This window comes from Lactuca sativa, chromosome 3, assembly GCF_002870075.4.
Source record: "Lactuca sativa cultivar Salinas chromosome 3, Lsat_Salinas_v11, whole genome shotgun sequence".
Taxonomy (NCBI): Eukaryota; Viridiplantae; Streptophyta; class Magnoliopsida; order Asterales; family Asteraceae; genus Lactuca; species Lactuca sativa.
Genome location: NC_056625.2, coordinates 243,980,653 through 244,005,169, shown reverse-complemented (window position 1 = coordinate 244,005,169; position 24,517 = coordinate 243,980,653). Strand labels below are relative to the sequence as shown.

General features: G+C 35.8%; 2 protein-coding genes across 2 annotated transcripts; both read right to left on the bottom strand.

The window, feature by feature from the left end:
* Window positions 1-368: 368 nt before the first annotated feature.
* Window positions 369-5,115, bottom strand: LOC111883520 (retrovirus-related Pol polyprotein from transposon TNT 1-94). The gene has a single exon (XM_042900724.2). The coding sequence runs from the start codon at window positions 5,113-5,115 to the stop codon at window positions 829-831; it is 4,287 nt and encodes a 1,428-aa protein (XP_042756658.2). The 3' UTR covers window positions 369-828.
* Window positions 5,116-5,522: 407 nt separating this feature from the next.
* LOC122194383 (chitinase CLP-like) lies at window positions 5,523-6,599 on the bottom strand. Its single transcript, XM_023879843.1, has one exon. The coding sequence runs from the start codon at window positions 6,597-6,599 to the stop codon at window positions 5,523-5,525; it is 1,077 nt and encodes a 358-aa protein (XP_023735611.1).
* Window positions 6,600-24,517: the final 17,918 nt, after the last annotated feature.

Sequence of the window (24,517 nt, the reverse complement as noted above, 5' to 3'; positions counted from 1 at the left end):
ATGGACAATATTACATAAATGGTAACAAACTCAAACATTGTGGCACAAATGAGTGAAATATTTCAATTATTTGGATGTACAGCAACACATAATCGTGATCATGTCGACATACAATTAAAATGGAACAAGTCTTCTGAAACAACATCAAGGGCTGGTAAAGTTGAAGTTTGCACAAGAAGTCTTATTGCTTAATAAAGAAGAACTAAACCCTAAACTTGAATTGTCTAAATCAAACATCAGGAAGTTATCCTCCATCTGAAACGTCCCGATCACTATCCCATGTTCACTTGTCTCACCACCATCAACAAAAGCAAGACAAGCCACATTTTTCTTAACTTGTTTCATCGAATTACTTGAGGATATTATCCATTTCTTCCCATCCTCGAGTTCCAAAACAATATCAGGAACCAGCTGTTGGTATTTTTGCAGGGACAAAATGATCTTTTAACAAGACAATACACAGAGGACAGAATGGTGAGATGTGTAGGGGACGGTTTCAGTGAATCACAGGAAGGGTAAAGTGGGAAAACAGCTTTAAAGAAAGCTGCAAAGTGGGCTGATGAATACAGAGAGCAAAGAAAAGATACAGCAGATAATAGTAGGCAATGTGTTTCTTTATTCACTGAATAAGAAAAGGAACTTAAAAGAGAGATACAAACAATCGTACACTTGCCTATGCCTTTTAAACTAAAAATTTGCTGGAAAGTAGGAAACAACCTTGACTTCTTGCTAAAGACTAGGGACCACTTACTGGTCTCTGTGACTTATTCTAAGCTAAATAAAAACGTGCATGGATAAAAATTCTGAATTAGTCTCAACATTTCCCCTTTAATTCTGAATCTTCATCACACCAACTAAGTCTCTCATTTCTTCATGCTTCACCCTTGCTAAAGACTTTGTAAGAATGTCTGCTTTCTGGCTTTTCCCACTCACATGTTTTACTGTGATTTCTCCATTTTCAACACACTCCCTGATGAAATGATACCTGATGTCGATATGTTTGCTTCGACCATGAAATACTGGGTTTTTCATTAGATCAAGAGCTGATTGATTGTCCACAAACAATGTCACAGGTGGTACCTTTTGACCTGTGATTTCAGTGAGAAGTCTTCTTAACCATATGCCCTGACATGCTGCCATAGTGGCAGCAATAAACTCAGCTTCACAAGATGAAAGTGCTACTACCCTTTGCTTTTGAGATGCCCATGTGACCAAGTTTCCATTTACATAAAACGCCATTCCCCCTGTGCTTCTTCTGTCATTTATATCTTTGGCCAGATCACTATCAGTATAGCCTGAAATATTGACCTTTTCTTCTTCTTTAGAATAGACTAAACCATGACTTAAGGTTCCTTTTACATATCTAAGGATTCCTTTTACAGCTTGGAGGTGTTTTATGGTGGGCTTCTCCATAAATCGACTAACTACGCCAACAGCAAAGGTTATATCAGGTCTAGTGTGAGTGAGATACCTTAGGCAGCCAACAATGCTTCTGTACTCGGTTGGATTTACCAGCTCCTCATTTCCATCCTTGGTCAAAGAGAGTTTATGCTCCATTGGAGTTTTGGTAGGATTGCAGTCTATCATGCGAGTTTTGATCAGAATGTTCTTGGCATAACCTTCCTGTTTTAACGTGATTCCTTTGTCTTGTTGGTTTACTTCAATTCCCAGGTAGTATGACAGTAGACCAAGATCACTCATTTCGAATCTGGCCTTCATCTCCTTCTTGAACTCTTTTATGTTTTCTGGATTGCTACCTGTAACAAGTAAATCATCTACATATATTCCAATAATCAGACTGCTTCCATTCTTTGTTCTTGTATATACTGAATATTCTTGAGCACACCTTCTGAAACCCAAGCTCTTTAGATACTTGTCTAAGCACGAATTCCAAGCTCTGGGAGCTTGTTTCAAGCCATATAGGGCTTTAGAGAGCTTATACACCTTCCCAGGTTCATTTTTCTTCACGAAGCCTTCAGGTTGCGAGACATAGACTTCTTCAGTTAGGTGCCCATTCAAGAATGCCGACTTCACGTCCAGATGATGTACACGCCACCCATTTGAGCCTGCGAGAGCCAAGATGACTCGGACTGTTTCAATTCTCGCCACCGGAGCGAACACCTCTTCATAGTCGATACCCTGTTTTTGTATGTATCCTTTAGCTACAATTCTGGCTTTGTGCTTCAGGATATTACCTTGTGGATCTCGCTTTACCTTGAATACCCACTTCAGGCCAATTGCTCTTCTTCCTTTTGGTAAATCGACCAGGTTCCAGGTATCATTCTTTTCAATTGAGGCCATTTCATCATTCATAGCCTGTACCCACTCCTTCTTTCGTCTTGCTTCGTCATAACTCGCAGGTTCTTCTTCGTTGCTTACCAACATGAGTTCCTCTGGTGGGAGTTCGATTTCATTGGTGTTTTCGTATAAATCGGACAGTAATCGGTATCGTTTTGGGGCACCGCCACCCGTGGAACTTGAACCGGTACTTGGAGTCGCTACGTGGGTTGAAGAATTTTGTGTAGATGGAGGAATGGGTGTACCCGGCGGTGTGTTGATAGGTGTAGGGATTGGGCTTAAATTTGGTGTTGGATTTATGGGCTGAGTGGAGTCGGCCCAGATGTCATTATTATTGGGTTCCTCGATTTCACCCTCAACTGTATCCGACCTACTTACGTACTCGGATGTATCCGACACCCAATCGCCTTCGTCACTGTAATGCTCCTCACTGAAATCGAAGCCTTCGATGGTGAACGATATACCTGGTGTTGATTTGATCTTCAGTGATTTCTCCCATTCCCATCTCCGATTTTCCTCGAAGATAACATCCCTGCTCACATATATCGCACCGGTATTGGGGTCTAGTAACCTGTGAGCCTTTGAGCCTTTCTCAGTGCCAAGATATACTACTTTCTTACTTCGATCTTCCAATTTCTTGAGATGATTCTTCGCTATTTTCATATGAGCAACACAGCCAAAGACTCTCAGATGACCTACGTGTGGTTTTCTTCCGGTCCATATTTCATACGGTGTGGTCCCATCTAGGGCCTTGGTGCTTAGACGATTTAATACATACACCGCATGACTCACCGCCTCACCCCACAGTGCGTCGGGTACCATCATCGCTTTCAAACAACTCCTGGCCATCTCTAGTACTGTCCGGTTTCGCCTCTCTACTACCCCATTTTGCTGTGGGGAGTAGGGTGCGGTGTATTGGCGTTCCAATCCAGTTTCACTACAATACTCTTCAAATTTCTTAGACAGGAACTCCCCTCCACGATCTGTTCTTAACATTTTTAACTTTTCACCGGTTTCATTCTCCACTTTGCTTCTGAAGTCCGTGAAGGTACGAAAAGCTTCGTCTTTTGTTTTTATAAAAAATACCCACATCACCCTGCTGTAGTCATCAACTAACAGCATAAAATATATGTTGCCTGCAGGTGTTGGTGGTGAGACTGGTCCACAAAGGTCGCCATGGACTAGTTCCAATTTTTTCTTAGCTCTGTAATTTGTGCTTGCTGGGAACGAGCTTCTTGATTGTTTTCCAACAAGACAGCCTTCACACGGTTTGGATGGTATGGCCATCTTTGGCACTCCTTCAATTATTCCTTTTTCTGACATGGATTTCAAAGCAGTGAAGTTTACGTGACCTAGCCTGGTATGCCAAAGCCAGGTTGGGTCTTTGCTTTCACCAACTAGGCATCTTGAGCTGACTTCTCTGAGTTCTATCTTGTACAGGCGGTTTGATGACCTTTGCACCTTCATAAGAAGCCTCATCTTGGAGTCATAAATTCTTAGAATATTTTGCTTGATTCTGATCTCGTCTCCTCCTTCATCAAGTTGGCCAAGACTTATGATATTGCTACACAGATCAGGTATATAATACACTTCTTCTAATTTTCTTTGCTCCCCATTTTTACACTGAAAGGCAATTCTTCCTTTTCCTTCAATTCTCACTTTTGAATTGTTACCAAACCTTACAGTGCCCTGGACTGTGGTGTCTAGTTCCTGAAACTTGCTTCTATTTCCAGTCATGTGGTTGCTGGCCCCTGTGTCCAGATACCACATATTTGAATCAGATGCACTATCTCCATTTGATCTCAGCTTTGGGTTAACATTCTCTTCATTCAAGAATACTTCCCCTGCTTCTTCTTTAGCTTCAAGGGATGACAGCAACAAAGCTGGTTCATTATCTTCCTGGATCAGATTGCTTTCATAATTTCTCTCTTTTCTTGGGTTCTTGCACTCAGCTGCATAGTGCCCGAACTCTTGACAATTGTAACATTGTATGTCACTTTTGTCTTGATTGTGTCCTCCATTTTGACTCCTTTCTTTCTGCTGGTGAGAGCCGCCTCTGCCACGGCCACCTCGACCACTACTTGGACCACCTCTTCCCCGGCCTCTTCCTCTTCCTCGTGAACCACGATTGCCTTTTGGGGCTGACTTAGAACTACCTTCACCCTTCTTCTTGTTTCTTTCAGTCCACTCTTGGTGGGTCAATAGTAACTTTCTCTCCTCTGTATCACCATGTCCCTTCATTCTCTCTTCATGAGCTTTAAGCCTACCGATCACTTCTTCTACTGTCATTTCATCCAGGTCAGCAAACTGTTCAAGGGTTGAGGCTATCTGAAGGAATTTGGCTGGTACTGCCCTAAGTAGCTTCTTCACCACATAGGATTCATCTACAGTATCTCCCAAAGTACGCATGGTACTTACTATGTTTATCACTTTCACAGCGAACTCATCTACTCCTTCTGTTTCCTTCATGTTCAATGATTCAAACTCATACTTCAATGTTTGAATTCTTGCAGTCCTCACCCTGTCTGCTCCCATAAACATGGTCTTCAAAGCGTCCCATGCTTCTTTGGCTGTTTTCTTCTCAGCCAGTGACAACAATAGATCCTCGGGTATTCCTTGATAAATGGCTGCCAATGCCAATTTATCTTTCTTCACTTCCACCACTGTATTGGCTGTTCTAGGTTCAACAGCTTCCCAAACACCTTGGGCCTGCATAAACACCCTCATTTTGATGGCCCATGCAGCATAGTTGGATCTTGACAACATTGGATAATGTAGTGTGACTTGACCATCTTTTTCTCCATTGCTTCCAGACATATCTATCACACGAGGTTGATATTTTGGCATACACCAGGAATGCTCTGATACCAAATGTTGGTATTTTTGCAGGGACAAAATGATCTTTTAACAAGACAATACACAGAGGACAGAATGGTGAGATGTGTAGGGGACGGTTTCAGTGAATCACAGGAAGGGTAAAGTGGGAAAACAGCTTTAAAGAAAGCTGCAAAGTGGGCTGATGAATACAGAGAGCAAAGAAAAGATACAGCAGATAATAGTAGGCAATGTGTTTCTTTATTCACTGAATAAGAAAAGGAACTTAAAAGAGAGATACAAACAATCGTACACTTGCCTATGCCTTTTAAACTAAAAATTTGCTGGAAAGTAGGAAACAACCTTGACTTCTTGCTAAAGACTAGGGACCACTTACTGGTCTCTGTGACTTATTCTAAGCTAAATAAAAACGTGCATGGATAAAAATTCTGAATTAGTCTCAACACCAGCAAACTGACATGGGAACGACCAATTTGATTCTTTAAACAAAGACCAAAGGGTGCCACTTGCCTTACACGAAGGATTCCCATTGTGGCGATTGATATCATATGAACCAGTTGCTTGTAAATGTCTGTCCTAAGAATGGTGTAAGGCTCAATCGTACTAAGCTTCGTGGTGCTATTTGAAACATCAATAGATCTTCCCTTAACTACAACCGATTTGACACCAATAAAATAACCAAAAGAATCAGGATAACTGAGTAATGGAACATAAGAGAGAAGACTTCGAAGATCGACATCTGAGTTGGGAAGAAGATAATACGGTCCGCTCCCACTGAACATAACTCCATGAGCAGACAAAGAGCTAGGCAAACATAAACCAAATGTTTTTGTGAAAGGTTGAAATTGATAAGCTGGAAATGCATACGGAGATTTGGAAAAAGCCATTACACCAGTAACATTTGCAGGGAATGACTCAAACGTAGTTATTGGAGCACATGCTGCGTTAAGCTGGCTACGAACCAAATAATCTGGAAGAGGGTTTTTCCCATCACTTCCCCTGAACGTGAATTCGTCAAAGTTGAGTAGGGCTTGACCACATGTCCCGTTAACTGGGTTCACCACATTGACTGGGCATGTGCAGTCTCCCCCACCAGGTAAAGTCGAACTGTTGGTTTCTGGAAGACATGAAGGGCTTTCATAAGTGGAAGATGTGCGGACATTCGTGCATTGATACTCCTGACAAGAAACTGGGGCAGGGCACGTGGGGCAATTTCTGTTATAAATCAAACTATTCCAGTCCACAGTGCAGTTATACCATGTGAAAGGTGCATCTATGTCTATAAGGAGGTTTTTATAAAAGATGTCTCTGTTTACCCATGAAGTGATCATCAACTGAACGCTATAGAGTGGTGTAGCAAGGTCCGTATGTTTGGTTATTGGTGCAACTTGGGATTGTGCTACGGCTACAGGTTCATGGGAAATGAAGGCTAAAAGGAGAAGAATTAGTTGTAGATGAGGAAGCATATTTGTATGTTTTAGGATTTCCAAGTTTTGAAAATTTAGAGAGGAATCATTTGGTTTTATAGATATATGTAACGAAGAAGTCATTGATCCACAACTCATAGTATTAAAGTTTAAGCAAATACAACATGGCTAGTAGTTGAACATTTGAATTACGTGTAAAATAAAGTCATAACTTGATTATGAAAAGTGATTGAACTTTATGTGAAAACAAATCAAGACTTTGCACTTATCTATTGTAAGTTTTATATCTGTAAACCTATGATTCAAAAGCCTTGATAGAAACCATTTAGAAAATCTAATAGCTATCACAACTACAAAATAAATAAATAAATAAATAAATAAATAAATAAAATCCTGTATAGGGTTAACATAGTATTGATGAACTACATAGCCTTTACTAAGCTATATGTAATGTTCTATAACCAAATCGTTTTTTTTTTTTTTTTTTTTTTTTTTTTGGAATCGGATAACTTAAAAGTAAGGCAAATTATGTAGTCATCAAATCGTAGTTGGAGAACTTTCAGCCAAAACATTTTTTAAAGAAAATATTTTTTACAATCTTTTTTGAACGGCCAAAAAAACTAGAAGTTTAATAATAAAAAAAGAAAACAACAATGGGAGATTACAAATTCCTCAAATGAATATGTAACCTAATAAACTTAGAATAAAAGTTGCTAGGATTTTATGGTTGAACCAAAAAGATGAACACAAGAAAAACCAAAAAAATAGTTATAAGGGTTAAAGATTTAAAAGGCTAATATATATATATATATATATATATATATATATATATATATATATATATATATATATATATATTTTGATCACTGAGTTGTTGTTATTATTATTATTATTTGTTATTATTTATTTATTTATTTATTTTTGTCTACATTTGCCCCTTTAAAATGTTTAACTTAAACATTTAGTCTTTATGACTGATTACTTCTAATAAGCTGGAAAAGGACTTAATAGGATAATATATTTACTATTTTGTACATATTTATTATTTAATATTTTTTGCACATTTAGTCCTTAATATAATTTTTGTTGCAAAATAAGTCCTTGTTGTATTATTACATATTCAGTACTTATGAACAGTTTTTTTAGATTATTCTCACAACATCCTACATGAACAATCATTAATGAGGTGTTTGGGGTTGTTCATGCTTATGGACATCATGACCTCGACAGTGGCGGAACTTCAATCTTTCATTTGGGGGCCCGAAGATATATTTTGTATAAAAATTGGTGAACATGGGGGGCATAGTCAAAATTTTATATTTTTGGGCCTAATATGTAGAAAACTAAAGCATAGGGACTATTTATGCCAAAAAAATTGAGGGGGGGGGGGGGATAGCCCCCCAACCCTATATAAGATCCGCCCCTGGACCTCGATTGCATGGTCTTAGGACTTATGTTTTGAAATTCGTAACTTCTTCATACGTTCTCAGATTTTAATAATCTTTATATACACACGTTCTTATTTGAGTTTATTACAATTTTCGTTTAGATTACACCGGTTAAAAAGTAATATACTTTTACTTCTGATATTTATAAACATGCATTCTTTATGAATGTATGTGTGAACGTTCTTTTTATAATATCGGAAGTAAAAATATATTAATTTTGAACGAGAGTAATTTAAAGAAAACATATAGTAGAAAAAAATACGAACACATGGAAATAAAGATTGTTAAAGTATTAGATCATATGAAGAATAACTATTTGGTTTTCTAGGTTGTAAAATGAATAGATACATATGAGCGAAAAAAACACTTAAACCCTTAAGTTCACATGCAACCTAGAAAGGATCTATGTTCTTTATATTGATAACAATAAACTATGAATCATCAAGAAACCATAGGGAAACCCTACTATTATCGAAAATCATGTTGAGTGTAGATACATACCTTTTGATTATTATAGCAAATAATCAAATTAAAATCCTCTTGAGTTCCTTGGAAAGCAAGCACCAAATACTTTAATGCCTCTAATGTCTTGTACCAAAAACCCTAGCAACTAGAAGACTTGAGGAGATGAGAGAGGGCATATCAAATTTTCGGCCTTTTCTTATGCTTAAGAATCTTAAAAAATTATAGGCCAAGGGGTCTATTTATAGCTGAGATTGGAAACCATGGACAACCCTAATTGAATACAATAATAAGATCTCAAATAATATAATTATCCAACTCCTTATTTATCTATAAAGAATCATTCTAGAACCCTTATGAGGCTCCTAAACCGCCCCCTCCTGTGAATGTTCTGGAACCTTTCTCTTATTCAACTATTGAACAATTATAGGTTAGCCCATACACTTTCAATTAATTCTAATTAACCCCAAATTAACTTCAATTAATTTCTGATTAATTCTTAATGAATTATTATTATTATTTCGAATATATAAATTAACCATATAATACATTAATAATTTAACAAATCAGTCTCTCTCTCTCTCTCTCTCTCTCTCTCTCTCTCTCTTTCTCCAAAAGTCATTCTATTCAGTTACTGGTTATGGGGGGTAACCCAAAAGGACTTTGCTTTTAATTCATGAATATACTAATTTACTTAATGGATTTGACACCATAGTCCAACAATATCCCATATGGATAAGTTTGTAACTACAATTGCAAACATAGATGTTGAACTTAAACATCAAAGAGTGCTTTCGAAAGCCACTATCAAACTCTAATTTAAATCAACTATTGGCCCTATGATAAGTGAACAACTATTCATTTGTTCTTCATGATATCGTACGGACCAAAGACATCAATTAGAATCAATCTCTTTGTCCAATATTCGGTTTCCCAATTTCTCGATTTGTAAAGACTTTATTAGACTTCAAATTGAATACATCAATTAGTCTTGGCTGAGCCCAACACTATATAGTCAACATCAAATCATCGAGGGGCCCAAAGATATCGTTTTTCCCATTACAGCAAAAGGACTGATTAAACTTTGACTACATAACTATAACCTTTACTTACCAAATCATACATGATACTACATTTTATAACATTAAGTTACTGAGCCATTTAGTCAACACCGATATACAACTGATTTGTAAATTACAAATTATGTATCTCCCTTTGAAGAATAGTAGATAATATCGTCTTAGAATTGGTTATGACTAGATTCATGAAGTAATCTCTAAGCGTGGGTTTATCCAATAGTTAAAATCTCTATTTTTAAAGTACTCATGAATATTACAACAAATCCAATTTTGATGTCATGACCTCAATCAACAATCTATAATCAATTCATGGCAGTCTTAGTTCACTACTTCCAAAAGTATGAACGACTTTGGAAGTTTTAATAATTCAAATTATTTAGGAAGTAAAATGCGCAAAATGAAACACATGAACAAATAATTAAATAAGGTAGTACAATACTTATAAATATTTCTCTATTATTCATTCACCAAAACAATTACGTTTTTTTGTTACAAGTTTCGAAATATCACCTAACTACTAAAACTCACATTGTCTCTTAAGCATATGCTCCTAACATGTTTTTAGTGTTTAACTCTACTCAGAGCCTTTGTGAAAGGATTTGCAACATTATTCTCTTATGATACTCTCTTCACCAAAAGTTCTCCTTCTTCAACCCAATGTTGAATGTAATATTACTTTTTGTTGATATGCTTAGATCTACCATGATCTTTTGGTTTTTTAGTCAAAGCAACCACGCCTTCATTATCACATAACAGTTCCATTGGTTACTGAATAGTTGGAATGACTCTAAGATCTCCTATAAACTTGTTTATCCAAGGTGCTTCCTTTGATGCTTCAATCACTAAAATGTGCTCTGGCTTATAGGTGGAATCAGCTACTGTGTCTTGCTTGGAACTCTTCCAAATAACCGCTCCCCAATTCAACAAGAATACCTAACTAGACTGTGAACAAAAGTTGTCTCAGTCTATTTGAAAACTGAAGTCACTATAACAACTTACTCTTAATTTATCACTATCACCAAGAACTAGAAACATGTATTTTTTTTCTTTTCAGATACTTAAGAATATTCTTCACTGCTATCTAATGGGCTCTACTAGGATTTCCCTAAAATCGACTATCCATGCTCAAAGCATAAGACACACCTGGGCAAGTACACGTCATTGCGTACATGATGGATCTTACAGCCGAAGCATATGGCACTCGACTCATGTTAGCTATCTCTTCACCAATATTGGGACTTTGAGTCATACTCAATTTAATGGTATTATGAATACAATTCTCATTTCTATGAATTATCCATATTGAAACTCTTCACTATTTTATCCAAATATGTTCTCTAGCTAAGAGCAATAAGAGGATTCTTTCTATCCTGATGAATTCTTATTCTTAAGATATAGGGTACTTCCCTTTGATCCTTCATAGAAAAACAATTTTCAAGTCAAAACTTAACTTCTTGCACTGTTGGATCGTTATTTTCTATAAGGAGTTTGTCATCAACATACAACACTAGGAAAGTCACTATACTCCCATACATGACTCATCTTCACTTCTAGAGAATCGAAACTCTTTGACTTTCTCAGGGAAGCAAAGATTCCAGCTGCAAGATGCTTGTTTTAATCCATAAATGGATTTCTCAAGCATATACAAACTATTAGGAAATTTGGCAAGTATAAAACCCTCTAGTTACTCATGTAGACGTCCTTCGATAACTTCCCATTAAGGAAGCGGTTTTTACATCCATTTACCATATTTCATAATCATGAAATGCGACTATAGCAAGCATTATCCTGATAGGCTTAATCTTAGCCACTGGCAAAAAGGTGTCATCATAGTCAATCCTTTGGCTTTGAGTAAGGCCCTTAGGGACCAACATAGCTTTGAAAGTGTATACTTCCCCATCCATGTCAGTCTTCTTCTTGAAGATCCATTTGAACCCAACTGTATTTTGACCAAATACATGATCAAACAAATTACATACTTGGTGATTATACATTGACTGAATCCACTCTCCATTGCCTCGTTCCATTTAGCAGCTTCAGGGTTAGCCTACTGGACCGTCAAAGAGGTAATGAGTTGTTGACCAACTCAACTAGAATTTCTTCCTCATGTTGATCGCTAGTGTTGTGTAAGGTTCCTTCATTGGATGACTCTTGAATTTCTTCAATATTAATACCATTCCTACTGAGATATGAGCTCTCTCTCGTGAAAGACCCTTCTTTGAGCTATAAAACCATGTTATCATTGTTGGATTAGTTGTCTAAGCTAATAACTAAAGTAGTATAATCTTGAATTATTACCAAAGTCCTTTTTGGTTGCCCTCAAACCTAGTAGTTGAATAGGATGACTTTTAGAGAGAGGGGGGGGGGGGGGGGGGAGATTGATTTATTAAATTATTATATGATTAATAAATTAATTAGAAATCATATCACTTAAATTAGTAATTAATCAAAAATTAATTAGAATTAATTTTGAGATTAATTAGATTAATTAAAAGTATAGGGACTGTTTGGTTATTAATTAAAATTAGAATGGGATGGGTGGATGAAAATTATCTAGGAAGAGCCTAGAATTTTTGTCAAAGAGTTCTTAAATAAGAAGATAGGATAGCTTGATTATTATATTAATTAATCTAGGCCTTATCCTAATTTTTGTCCCTATGTTTCCTTGAGGTAAATAAAGACCTCCCTAGCCTTATATTTCCGTCCACTCCTGTCCAAGAAGCCAAGGCTTAAATTTTGAGTTCCCTTCAGGTACAACCCTTATCCCTTGAATTTTCTAAAAACCTGTAGGGGAAGGGATTAGGATTAAACTTAAATTATTTAATTAATTTTTTTTATAGTAATTATTTAATCCTTATAAGATTTAAATTAATTTAATTAATTATTAATTTAAAGATAGAAATTAAATCTTATTGGTTTATTTTAAATTAAACCTAGATGGGAAGGGATTAGGATTAAACTTAAATTATTTTATTAATTTACTATATACTATATGTACAAGAAAAAGTCAGTCAAATCGCTAGTACTCCTCATTCACGAAGCCATACTATAAGGAGAGTTTAAGGATGCGACTTATAAAATGACCGTCATTCGGTATCCATTCTTACCCACCGCTCTCTTGTATGGTGGAGCTTCGTTAGCCGAACAAATTTGATAGTACATAACTTCATTAATAAGTATAATGCTACAACATAACTAAACCTTTTATAAAATCCCACTCTTAGTTACTTTAGGAAACATATGAAAAATATGTTAATCCTTAAAATTTCACTTTATACTTTATAGTAGTTAGTGGAGCATATATGGTTAATCGGCATACACATAGTGACTATACAGAGTAATAATGGGCATCTAAAAACTTATCATTGATTAACAGAGCGCGTATGTTTAACCAACAAATTAATATGAGATGATGAATGACACCGAGAGTGCCAAACCTATTTGTATGGTTATTCACATATTGTTTGTGATCCTCTGTATCCTAGTCATAATTAGAAGAGCATAATCTAAGATTAAACATGCCATTGATAGATTCAATGAATCTCAAAAGATCTAGAAATTTCATAGTTCGAAATTGGTAAATTGATTTACCTACCTTCATAAATTTGCAATAAGATTACAGAATCCCTCTTCTTAGTTGTGAATTGTTATTTTGGATCATAGCCTTAGTCATTTATTATGGGTTAAAATATTAAGGATAGTTGTCATCTAACTAAAGCTATTCTTTTTCTCTATAGATGTCTACTCTTATTGATGCTTTTGCTCCATCTTCGTCTACCCACCGCTCGTGTTTCTCCCTACTCTTCATCGTGTCAAAAGTGGCCTTTGATAGCTCCAACTACAATGATTGGATGTGCAACACCAGGATGGCTCTTCAATTCGAGGGAAAAGAATATGTCCTTGAAGAAAAACTCATTGAAGTCGATGAAGCCACTGTTACTTCTGAACAACTAACCTTATACAAAAAACGCTACGATGATGCAACAAAAGTTGCTTGCATCATGGTCGCTACAACGACTCCTGAATTAAAGAGGTTCTATGAGGAGTATTAACCATTTGAGATGAACAATGACCTTGTGGAAAAGTACCACAAAAGAGCTTGTCAAGAGAAATTTGAAGTGGTCAAGTCCCTTATGGCTTGCAAAATGAAAGAAGAAGAGTCTGTGTGCAACAACGTGTAGAGAATGCAAAGATACGTTGAGCCACTTGTTAAGCTCAACGTGCATTTTGATGAGGAGTTGGCCATTGACATGGTCTTAAACTCCTTGCATAGTTGTTATGATCAGTTTATATTAGCTTATTATTTGAACAACACATAAACCACATTGGCCCAAATCCACAACTTGCTACAGATTGCTGAGTCAGGGTTGGACAAAAAGAGTTGATCCCTTCTAATAATGCTCCCGTTCTCGCCATTAAAAAGGACAAAGTGAAGAAAAGGAAGTTTGTTCCCAAAACTAACTGGAAGAAAAAGGCCCATGCAGGGTCATTAAGCGATGGGCCAATGGCGAGGCGCAACTCGACCATTCAAGTTGTTAGTGACCCCAAAGAGGCCACTTGTTACTATTGCAATGAAAAGGGCCATTGGAAGAGGAGCTGCCCCAAATACTTGTTAGACATCAAGGATGAAAGGTGAATCCATCGTCAATAGGTATACACTCTATTCAAACTAATAACTCACCACCTACTCGTTCTTGGGTCCTTAATACATGATGTGGTATTTATATTTTTTCTCAATTGCAGTGGCTAAGAGAAAGTGAAGATGTGGAGCATGAGAAGATGAATCCGATCATCGGCAATAGGCGATCTTCTCCTGTGACCAAGATTGGGACTTATAAACTTATGCTTAGTAGTGAAGTTAGTTTAGATATGATAAATACTTTCTATTCATTAGAAATGACACAAAACATTATTTCAGTTCATGCATTGTTTAGACAAGGTTTTTGCTACTCATTTAATGATTTGAATGGTTTAATTCTTGTTAATAAAAATGATGTTTTTATATTTGAAGCTTTACCTTGTAATGGTGTGTATAAAACTGTGACTTGTGTTGATAGCTTAGGTTATAGTGTATTTCACATTGATTCATATAATGTTTTAGAAAATGTAATGCCATGCTTGTGACATTGTCGTCTTGGGCACATTGACAAGAAATGCATCGCATAAATCCAAAAAGATATAGTCTTGGAATCATTTGACCTAAGGCCAAATGATGAATGTGAAACTTGTCTTTTAGGCAAGATGACAAAATCACCTTTCACTGGATCATGTGAAAGAGGTGAAGGTTTGTTGGATCTCATACACAAAGATATGTATGGGATCTTCAAATCCAACACAAGAGATGCTAATCGGTTTTATGTAATGTCTATGGATGATTATAGAGGATATGGTTATATCTACATGATCAAACATAAATCAGAAACCTTTGAGAAGTTCAAAGAGTTTAAGCAAGAATTCGAGAATGAATTAGGCAGGAAGATAAAGATGCTCTGATCTGATAGAGAATGAGAGTATATTAGTATCGAGTTCCTTAACTACCTCAAGGAATGTGGAATAGTTACACAATTGAATCCTCCTAGGACACCACAAATTAATGGTGTGGTTGAGGTGCGGAATCGATATTTGTTGGACATGGTTCGTTTCATGATGAGTCGAGCCACTCTTGCCATTTCCTTCTGGGGGTATACCTTTGAGATTGCCGCCAATATCCTCAATCTTGTCCCTACTAAAAATGTTTCCAAAACACATCATGAGATACGGATAGGGAAATATCCCTTAATAGCACATATCAAAGTCTGGGGTTATGAAGCCTTTGTTTGGCTAGAGACTCGTGAAAAGCTGGCAGCTAGAAGTGAGAGATGTATTTTCATTGGCTACACACAAAATTCTTTTGGATATTTTTTTACAGACCTAGTGAAAACATGGTCTCTGTAGCACAAAGAGGAGTCTTTCGCGAGAGAGAGCTCATATGCAAAGATGACAGTGGGAGTACAATCGACCTTGAAGAATTTAAAGAGTCAACCAACAAAGGAAACTTAGATGATACTAACAGTTTACCAGATGATGAGACTTCGATTGAACCTGTTGACAATTCATTTCCTCTTAGACGTTCCAGTAGAGTTAGCATGCCACCAACATTATATTGTTTCCATATAACATCAGACGGTGATACGTTTATCAGTGATCAAAGACTGATAAATTTGGATGAGCCTGTTGGATTAGTGTCTAAGTCCATATCTATTTTGGTATGTACTTGACCCGATGGTGCATGTTCCTTTTGGGTTGCCTTCACCAAAGCAACTTGATAGGATGAATTATGGAGAGAAAGGATTAAATATGATTTATTAATATATTATGGGAATAATATATTAAAGGAGAAATCATATTGTTTAATTAATATTAGTCAAGAATTAATTGGTAATTAGTTTTGTGACTAAAAGAGATTAATTAAACTTAAGGGACTGAAATTGTAATTATAAGATAATTGCAATTGGGCCATGGATTGCCTTGTATTAAGGGATAGACGAATTCTATGGGGAAACCCATAAGGAAATCGTCCAAGGCCCTAATTAAAGGAGTCCATGGGTTTCTTAGGGCTTAAGCATCCAATTAGGGTTTCCTTGTTATATAACCCTAATAGCCTCCTATATATATGGATCCCTTATGACCCAAAAACGTGGACAAGCACTCTTCTAGGGTTAGAACACGTTTTGGGCAACCTCCATCCTCTCTCTTCTTCATCCTCTTGCTTATGGTGTTTGTGAACCATTAGAGGAGTGACATTTGTGACTCTAAGCTTTCTAAAGTCTATACAAGGAGATTTGGGATTGTTATTGCTACATAACAATCAAGGTAACATCTTAAACCCATTCTTATGTTAATATGATTACTTGTATGCTAGAATTAGGGTTTATAGTCTTGGATAAATTGCATGTACAATAGAGAAACTTAGATCCAAGCATTAGGGTTTATATGAGCACATAGGATGTTCTTAGGACCAAAACCCATCAGTGGTATCAGAGCATAGACTGGTTTCTGTTGTATTGATGCATTATATGTTTAAAAAATTCGAATTTTGTGTTTCTGGAGGCTGGACTCGCCGAGTCCATAGATGAACTCGCCGAGTCCAAGGTGACTCGACGAGTCCATGCCTGACTCAGCGAGTCGGTTGGTCAGATGGAGGGAAAACTGGGATTTCTTGCTGTTTTTGCTTAAGGATAGTTTCCTTATCATATTAGATCAATATTAATCCGATTTTATGATATATTTGACTATATTCTTGATCTAATTGAAGATATTTATCAATTAATAAGATAATTGTTTCCTTATGTGATAATTGATTAATTATTTTGATTAAATTGGTAAATTGTTTTGCAAGAAATCATTAAATAAATCAAATATGGATAATTATGTGATTAAATGTTAATTTGGATTATTTGTTATTTGATCTTTTTTGTTATGAAAAGTTTCATATTTTCCCCTTTAGGTTTTATAGTTTAAATTTGAACCCAAAAGTTTTGTTGTTTTGAAATTTAAATAGTTAAAACCCTAATGTTTTGAAAAATGTTTCAAAACTTGCCCTCAAGTTTTGGAATTTAAATTTTGATTAATTGTTTAATTTTGATGTATATTTAAATTGTAAACCCTAATGTTTTGAAATGTTTCAAAACTTGCCCTCAAGTTTTGGAATTTAAAAGTTGATTAAAAGTTTAATTAGGAATGTTAAGTTCTAAAACCCTAGTATTGTTTTGAAAAAGTTCAAATTACACCCTTATGATTTTATTAATTAATTAAGGTGTATAATTAAAAGAGGTTTAATAAATCCATAAAAGTTTTGGTTTACAATTTAATTGAATTAAAAGTATAATTGTTAAATTAGACCACCTAGTATTTTAAAAGTGTAAAATACACCCTATACTATATATAACATTAAAAAAGTCTAACATTATATATATGTATGAGTGAAAGTCAGTCTTACCGTTAGTAGGCCTCATTCATGAAGCTGGTCTATAAGGGGTGTTTATGGAAATTGCCTATAAAATGGCGATTGAATGGGTATCCACTCTTACCCACCGCACTCTTGACTGATGGAGGGTCGTTATTCGAACGGGCAGGATAGGACGAAACCTTCCATTATAAGTATAATGAAGTATAAAAGTAACTAAATGTTTTTCATAAAATTCCCAATCTTAGTTACTTAGGCAAAAGTGAATTGATGCAATTCCATGAAATTACACTTTGTGCCCTTGCGAAGACGTTAGTGGAGCGTGTGTGGTTTACCGGCACACTAAATGGGTCTAAGAAAAGGTAGCAAAGGGTGACTCAATGTTTTTCATAGTTCAGCGGAGCGTGTGTGGTTTACCGGCACATTGAATAGGTGATTGTAACATGTGGGGGCACCATGTAGTTTGCATGGTCATTCACACCCGCTTTGTGATCCTCGGCATCCCAGTCACAAACAAGAGGGACATATCGAGATTTAAACATGCCATTGAAATGTTCAATGAATCTCATAGGATCTAGGAGTTTTCATAGATTTAAAACTTAAATTTCTTTTTCGTTTTTCATGGTGGAAATTAGTGAATCGTCATTCACTTACCTTCAAATGTTCTGCAATTTAGGTTACGGCATCCCTCTCTCGAGTTGTAGAATATTGTGTTGGGTCCTAGCCTTAATATCTCATTTGAGTGATTTATTAAGGACTCAATCAATCAACTAACTTGAATTCGTTTTCTCCCATTTTGTAGATGTCAAAGTACGACAACTATGGTCTTCCCAAATCCCGTGGAACAAACATTCCACATGAAGATGATATTCCACGATTCGATCGAGGAACAAGAGATCATGCTTCACTTCCTCCATCACCTCCAATTATTCTCCCTAACCCACAAGTTCGAAGGCTTGAAAAGTTCAAGCTCACTCAATCCCTTTTAGCAAGTAAACATAAAGAAGGAAAGTCGGTGTGTGCACATGTCCTAGGGATGAAGTCACACATTGATAGGTTAAGAATGTTGGGATCCGTTGTCTGTGAGGAGATGGCTGTTGACTGGGTTCTTCAGTCACTTCCTAACTCATATAGTGAGTTCGTAAGAGAGTACTATACGATGAACTGCGACGTGACCCTTATAGATCTCACCTATATGCTTATTGCTGCTGAATCTGCATTGGTTTGGCCAATAGAAAAGCAAATTTGATTGGGGAATCTGCCTTCAAGACCTCTATGGATATAGACAATGGCAACGAAAGACATGCTATGATCAAAAAGGTTGATCATAAGAGAAAGGCAATGTCTGAAGTAGTTCCATGTCATGTTCCAAAAGAGTCAATTTGCTTTTATTGCCAAGAGAAAGGGCATTGGAGGCGAAGCTGCCCCATTTACCTAAGAGATCTAAGAGATGGGAGAGTCGAAACGTATGGCTCTAATATAGGTAAAATCCATTAACTAACTCTTTTAAGCTTCTATTCTAGATTCTTAATACATAATGTGATAAGCTTACAATTGATGTTTTGTAGGATCGAAGAAAAGAAAGGAAGCTTAAGGGAAGAAGTGAGCAGAATCTAACCATGAAGGAATGGATGTCGATCGCATCTCTCGAAGATTAGATTCTTGAGCTACTACTTAGAGTTAGAATTAGATTGCTAAGAAAGATGTATTAGCATAGTTTTTCAATGAATTGCATTGTAAGGACAAATTTTTTCCGCAATAAAATAAAATTTGATTTTATATTATTTATTTATCCTTGCAATGGCGTATATGAAAAATTGATGTTTGAATGTTTCTATTATTAGCAATAATGGATTTGGTTCTTATTATGTTATTTATGGAAAGTCGAGAATTTACCAAATAGGGAGAGTTTCTCATCGCCCAAGTTTCAATTGGACAGAAACTTGGAATCATGCAACTTGGTTGCACGATGAATGAGAAATTTCATATTTGGAAATTAGACAAATTCATTGACAAAGTGTCAAGTGAAGGACTAGGAGATCGAGTACACAAAGTTGTGTGTTGATCTAGTCCACCATAAGAGTAACAAAGATATTCATCATGATTCACTAAAGGTTTAGTAAATGTGATTATACTTACAAAATTAAGTGAAATTCTAGATTGATTGAAAAAGGTTTAAATCAATAGTAGAACGAATAAGAAGAATCAAGTAGGCAGAAAGATAAAAGTTTCTCCATTCTAAGAGGAAGGGAGAGTACATTTTATGCTTTATGATAGGTCGTAATGATAAGAACCATATCTCAATTGATCCTCTATGTGACTCTTAGCACAATTGTATATTTAAGAAGAGGAATCAAGGATTGAAGAAATGGTTAAATCAAGAAGTCTATCATACTTCGTTCCTATGACAAGTCTTAAAGTTAAGATTGTGACAATGAGTGAAAATTATTAAAGGTTTATAACTTTCATCAAATGTGGAAATTTGTGATGTCTTGGATAAGACAAAGACCAACTAGAACCAATTTATGAAGTGTTTTGATAAAAGCTACACTAACTCTTGAATATTTGTTTGTCAAGAAATGTTTATTGACAAAATAATCTTATATGTCAAGGAGTCAGTGGGAGTCTTAATGGTCTTGAAAAGTTTCAAGAAAAAATCAAACAAACCTTATCGACCATCACTAGCGCACGAGTTGAGGTTTACAACCTATCGTGTTAACATTATTTTTTTTCTGTGCTGTTCCAATTGAGTTAATTATGCATGTGAGTTCTATGAGTTCTCATTTTGAGGCACCTTGATCAATGAAAGGTACATTGGTAGGAAAATGTGAGCTGCTTAACTACTTGGAAGACATGGTGGGCAGCTGTGCTACCATAAGGCAAGAAATCGAGATTAAGAAAGTTCGATCCATATGAGTTTGAATTTGTCGTAAATTTGGTTTTAACAAATTCACATGGATAGGAACAAGTACACCGTTTAAATCTAAGTGTCATAAGATTTCCTCCTTCATGAAAATGATTGTGAGGAAATGCTTTCACTAAGAAAGATTTTAAGAAGATAGTGATTGTAAAGTTGCATTCTCGAATTCGATTATGGTTACGGTATCCCTTTCCATGATTTGAATTGTGAGGTTTGGCAATTAGTCTTAATTGTTTAGACACACATATGAACTATCTAAGGCAAAGGTGTATAAGTACAAGAAGCATTGATAAAAGATTATCAAAGCACTAAGAACTTAAGAAATTCAATAAGTATTGTTTTTCTGGAAGTTAAGTTGTTTCTGAATACATGTCGAAGCTAGTGGGAGCATAAGAGTTATGTTTATAATAATCATCATGACAGTGGGAGCATGAATGTTATGATTGTATGATTATTAAGGCACATATTGCAAGTTGGCAACATTAATTATAGAAAACAAGAGTTATACCTTGCAAAGTCGTAAGGTTTGTAAAGTTGTTTTGCTATAATTAAGGAAGAGAATATTATGCTTCATTTCAAATCTAAAGGATTAGGTTGAGAAATGTTAATAAATTTAGCCAAAGGTACATAGTGTGTTCTTAAAATTTCGATTATGATTACGGCATTCCTCTTCACAATTCGAATTTTGAGAACATAGCAAATAAAACATTGTGCGTCGTGTCCCATACGCTTCGGGTATAGGATCGATTGCAAATGCTTTAATGTTTGACCATTCTAAAATTTTCCAAATGTCTAGCGCATTTAGAGGGAAAAGGGACTAGAGTCGGTTTTGACTAAAATAATTAAACAACTATCAAAGGACAATCCAAAGTTCGGCGAGGATTGGTCGCTTGTGAATAGTTGGAAGCATGGTATTGGATGGACCATATCGACATTATTATGAATAGAAAAGATTCTATTAAGAATAAGTTGTCATATGGAAAATATGGAAATGTTTCCATATTGGATGGACAATATCGACATTATTACGAATAGATAAGATTCTATTAAGAATAAGTTGTCATATGGAAAATATGGAAGCGTATCCATATTGGGAATTGAATATTGAAAAATCTATGTCTAGATTAGAAACTTTTATGCAAAAGGATGTTCAAAGGAATGTACTTTGAGTGAGAGACATCATATCTAAGGAATTGTCTTGTAACAATCTCTGATAGAGAAATTTGTAATATCATTAGCAATAGTCTTTGTGACGTTGGTACAATGACATTACAAAAGGATCATTGCATAAAGTGTTAGAATCTAGCATATTCTATAAGTGGCAAGTATTTGATATTCTTACACTTATGAAAAAGGATTTGGAGTTGTGAAATGAGAATGGTTGGAAATGTGTTCAATTTGATCTATTTCACAAAAGTAAGAACCATAGGTAAACATTGTGTGCATGCTAAGAGCATGGGACAAGTGTAATAATTCAAGTAAGAAGTCGATTACCCGAAACGACAAATAATTAGTAATTGATATGGTGATAAATAAAAGGAGTTTTATTTATACTCAAAGGTTTGAGGCCATATGGGATTAGTATTATTCTTATGTTTCACTTTGCATGTTTTGACTTCCAGAATAATTGAGTTTATTAAGAATAATCGAATTATTCGAACGGGCCACAGTCGTTCATATGTTGGAAGTAGATATGAATGAAGACTGTCATGAATTGGTGTGCGGATTATCTAAAAGAGTATTAGACATAAGCAAATGTTTGCTGCAACATTCATGAGTGCTTATGAATATGATTTGAGCATTGGATTAAACCCACACTCACTTGGATCACTCCATGAATTGTATCACGAGTGATTGGTGAGACGATAACATCTTATATTCTTGAAATCGAGATATGTGAGTTGTATCTTGCAAATCGGTTGCACGTCGATAATATGTAAACGCACTAGTAACTTGGTGTTATAAAACATATTGTTGTGTGTGATTTGGTGAGTAAGTGCAAGCAAGCATTGTATCAAAGTTTATCCGTTCCTTGTATCCAAGGTAGGATAAAAGTGATATCTTTGGGCCCCTCGATGATTTAGTGATGACAAACGTAAATGATCGGCCGGGCTAGGGCTAATTTGATTTGTTCAGTTAGTCAGTCGTCATAAATCGAAATTCGAGAAATAGTACAAAGAGAATGATTAAAAATCATGTCTCATACGATATCTAGAATGCAGGAATATATGATCCCTTATCTAAGGACACGCGTATCTAATAGGATCAGAGTTGACAGCGGCTTTGGAAAGCTACGATTGCAGATCAGGATCTGAAGTCATATGCATAATAGTTATTAGACTTATCCAAGTGGGAGACTGTTGGATTAGTGTCTAAGTCCATAACTATTTTGGTATGTACTTGACCCGATGGTGCATGGTCCTTTTGGGTTGCCTTCACCAAAGCAACTTGATAGGATGAATTATGGAGAGAAAGGATTAAATATGATTTATTAATATATTATGGGAATAATATATTAAAGGAGAAATCATATTGTTTAATTAATATTAGTCAATAATTAATTGGTAATTAGTTTTGTGACTAAAAGAGATTAATTAAACTTAAAGGACTGAAATTGTAATTATAAGATAATTGCAATTTGGGCCATGGATTGCCTCTTATTATAAGGTGGACGAATTCTATGGGGGAAGCCCATATGAAATCGTCCAAGGCCTTATGGAAAGGGCTCCATGGGTTGCTTAGGGCTTAAGCATCCAATTAGGGTTTCCTTGTTAGATAACCCTAATAGCCTCCTATATATATGGATCCCTTATGACCCAAAAACATGGACAAGCACTCTTCTAGGGTTAGAACATGTTTTGGGCAGCCTCCATCCTCTCTCCTCTTCATCCTCTTGCTTATGGTGTTTGTGAACCATTAGAGGAGTGACATTTGTGACTCTAAGCTTTCTAAAGTCTATACAAGGAGATTTGGGATTGTTATTGCTACATAACAATCAAGGTAACATCTTAAACCCATTCTTATGTTAATATGATTACATGTATGCTAGAATTAGGGTTTATAGTCTTGGATAAATTGCATGTACAATAGAGAAACCTAGATCCAAGCATTAGGGTTTATATGAGCACATAGGATGTTCTTAGGACCAAAACCCATCAGAGCCGACTAACTACAAGGAAGCAATATCAATCCCTTAGGCAGCCAAATGGAAAGAGGCAATCAAAAGCGAGATCAAGTCCATGTATGCCAACAAAGTTTGGAATTTGGTTGATCAACAACCTGGTCGAAAGACATTTGGTTACAAATGGATCTTTAAGAAGAAGACCGACATGGATGGAAATGTGAACACTTTCAAAGCATGACTGGTTGCGAAGGCCTTTACTCAAACCTAAGGGGTTAACTATGATATGACCTTCTCACCAGTGGCAAAGATAGAATCTATTTGGATAATGTTGACCATAGCTGCCTTTCAAGGTTATAAAATTTGGCAGATGAATTTGAAAACTACTTTCTTTAATGGGAAGTTGCCTGAAGATGTTTAAGTGAGTCATCCATAGGGTTTTGTTGATGTCAAGTTTTCCAATAGAGTGTGTAAGCTTAAAAAATCTATATATGCATTGACACAAGCATCTCACAGCTGGAATCTTTGCTTTCATGAAAAGGTCAAAGAGTGTGTTTTTTCTAGAAGTGAGGATGAGTCCTATGTATATGCAAAAGCTAGTGGGAGTCTAGGAACTTTTCTACTATTATATGTTAACTTGCAAGTGAAATCTTGGCACACCTCTTCTATAAGCAGATCAATCGGTATAACGAATTGGAATTATTGATATATCTTATTTATAGGTTCATAATAATGACTTGTGACTATAAATATAAGTTACACTAAAAGTGATAAAGTGTAGCTTAACTTACAGATCTTTTAAGCGAAAACCGGTAAATTGCATTTGCAGGACTCTAGCCTAATAACTACTAGATGTTGAGCTCTTAAGGTCCTCAAACTTCGCTAAAATACACTAAATACTAAGATAATTTGGACAAAAAGGGTTGGAAACTCGAGAGAGAAAGATAATAGAAGTTTGGGGAAGGAAGGAACTTATGGAAGC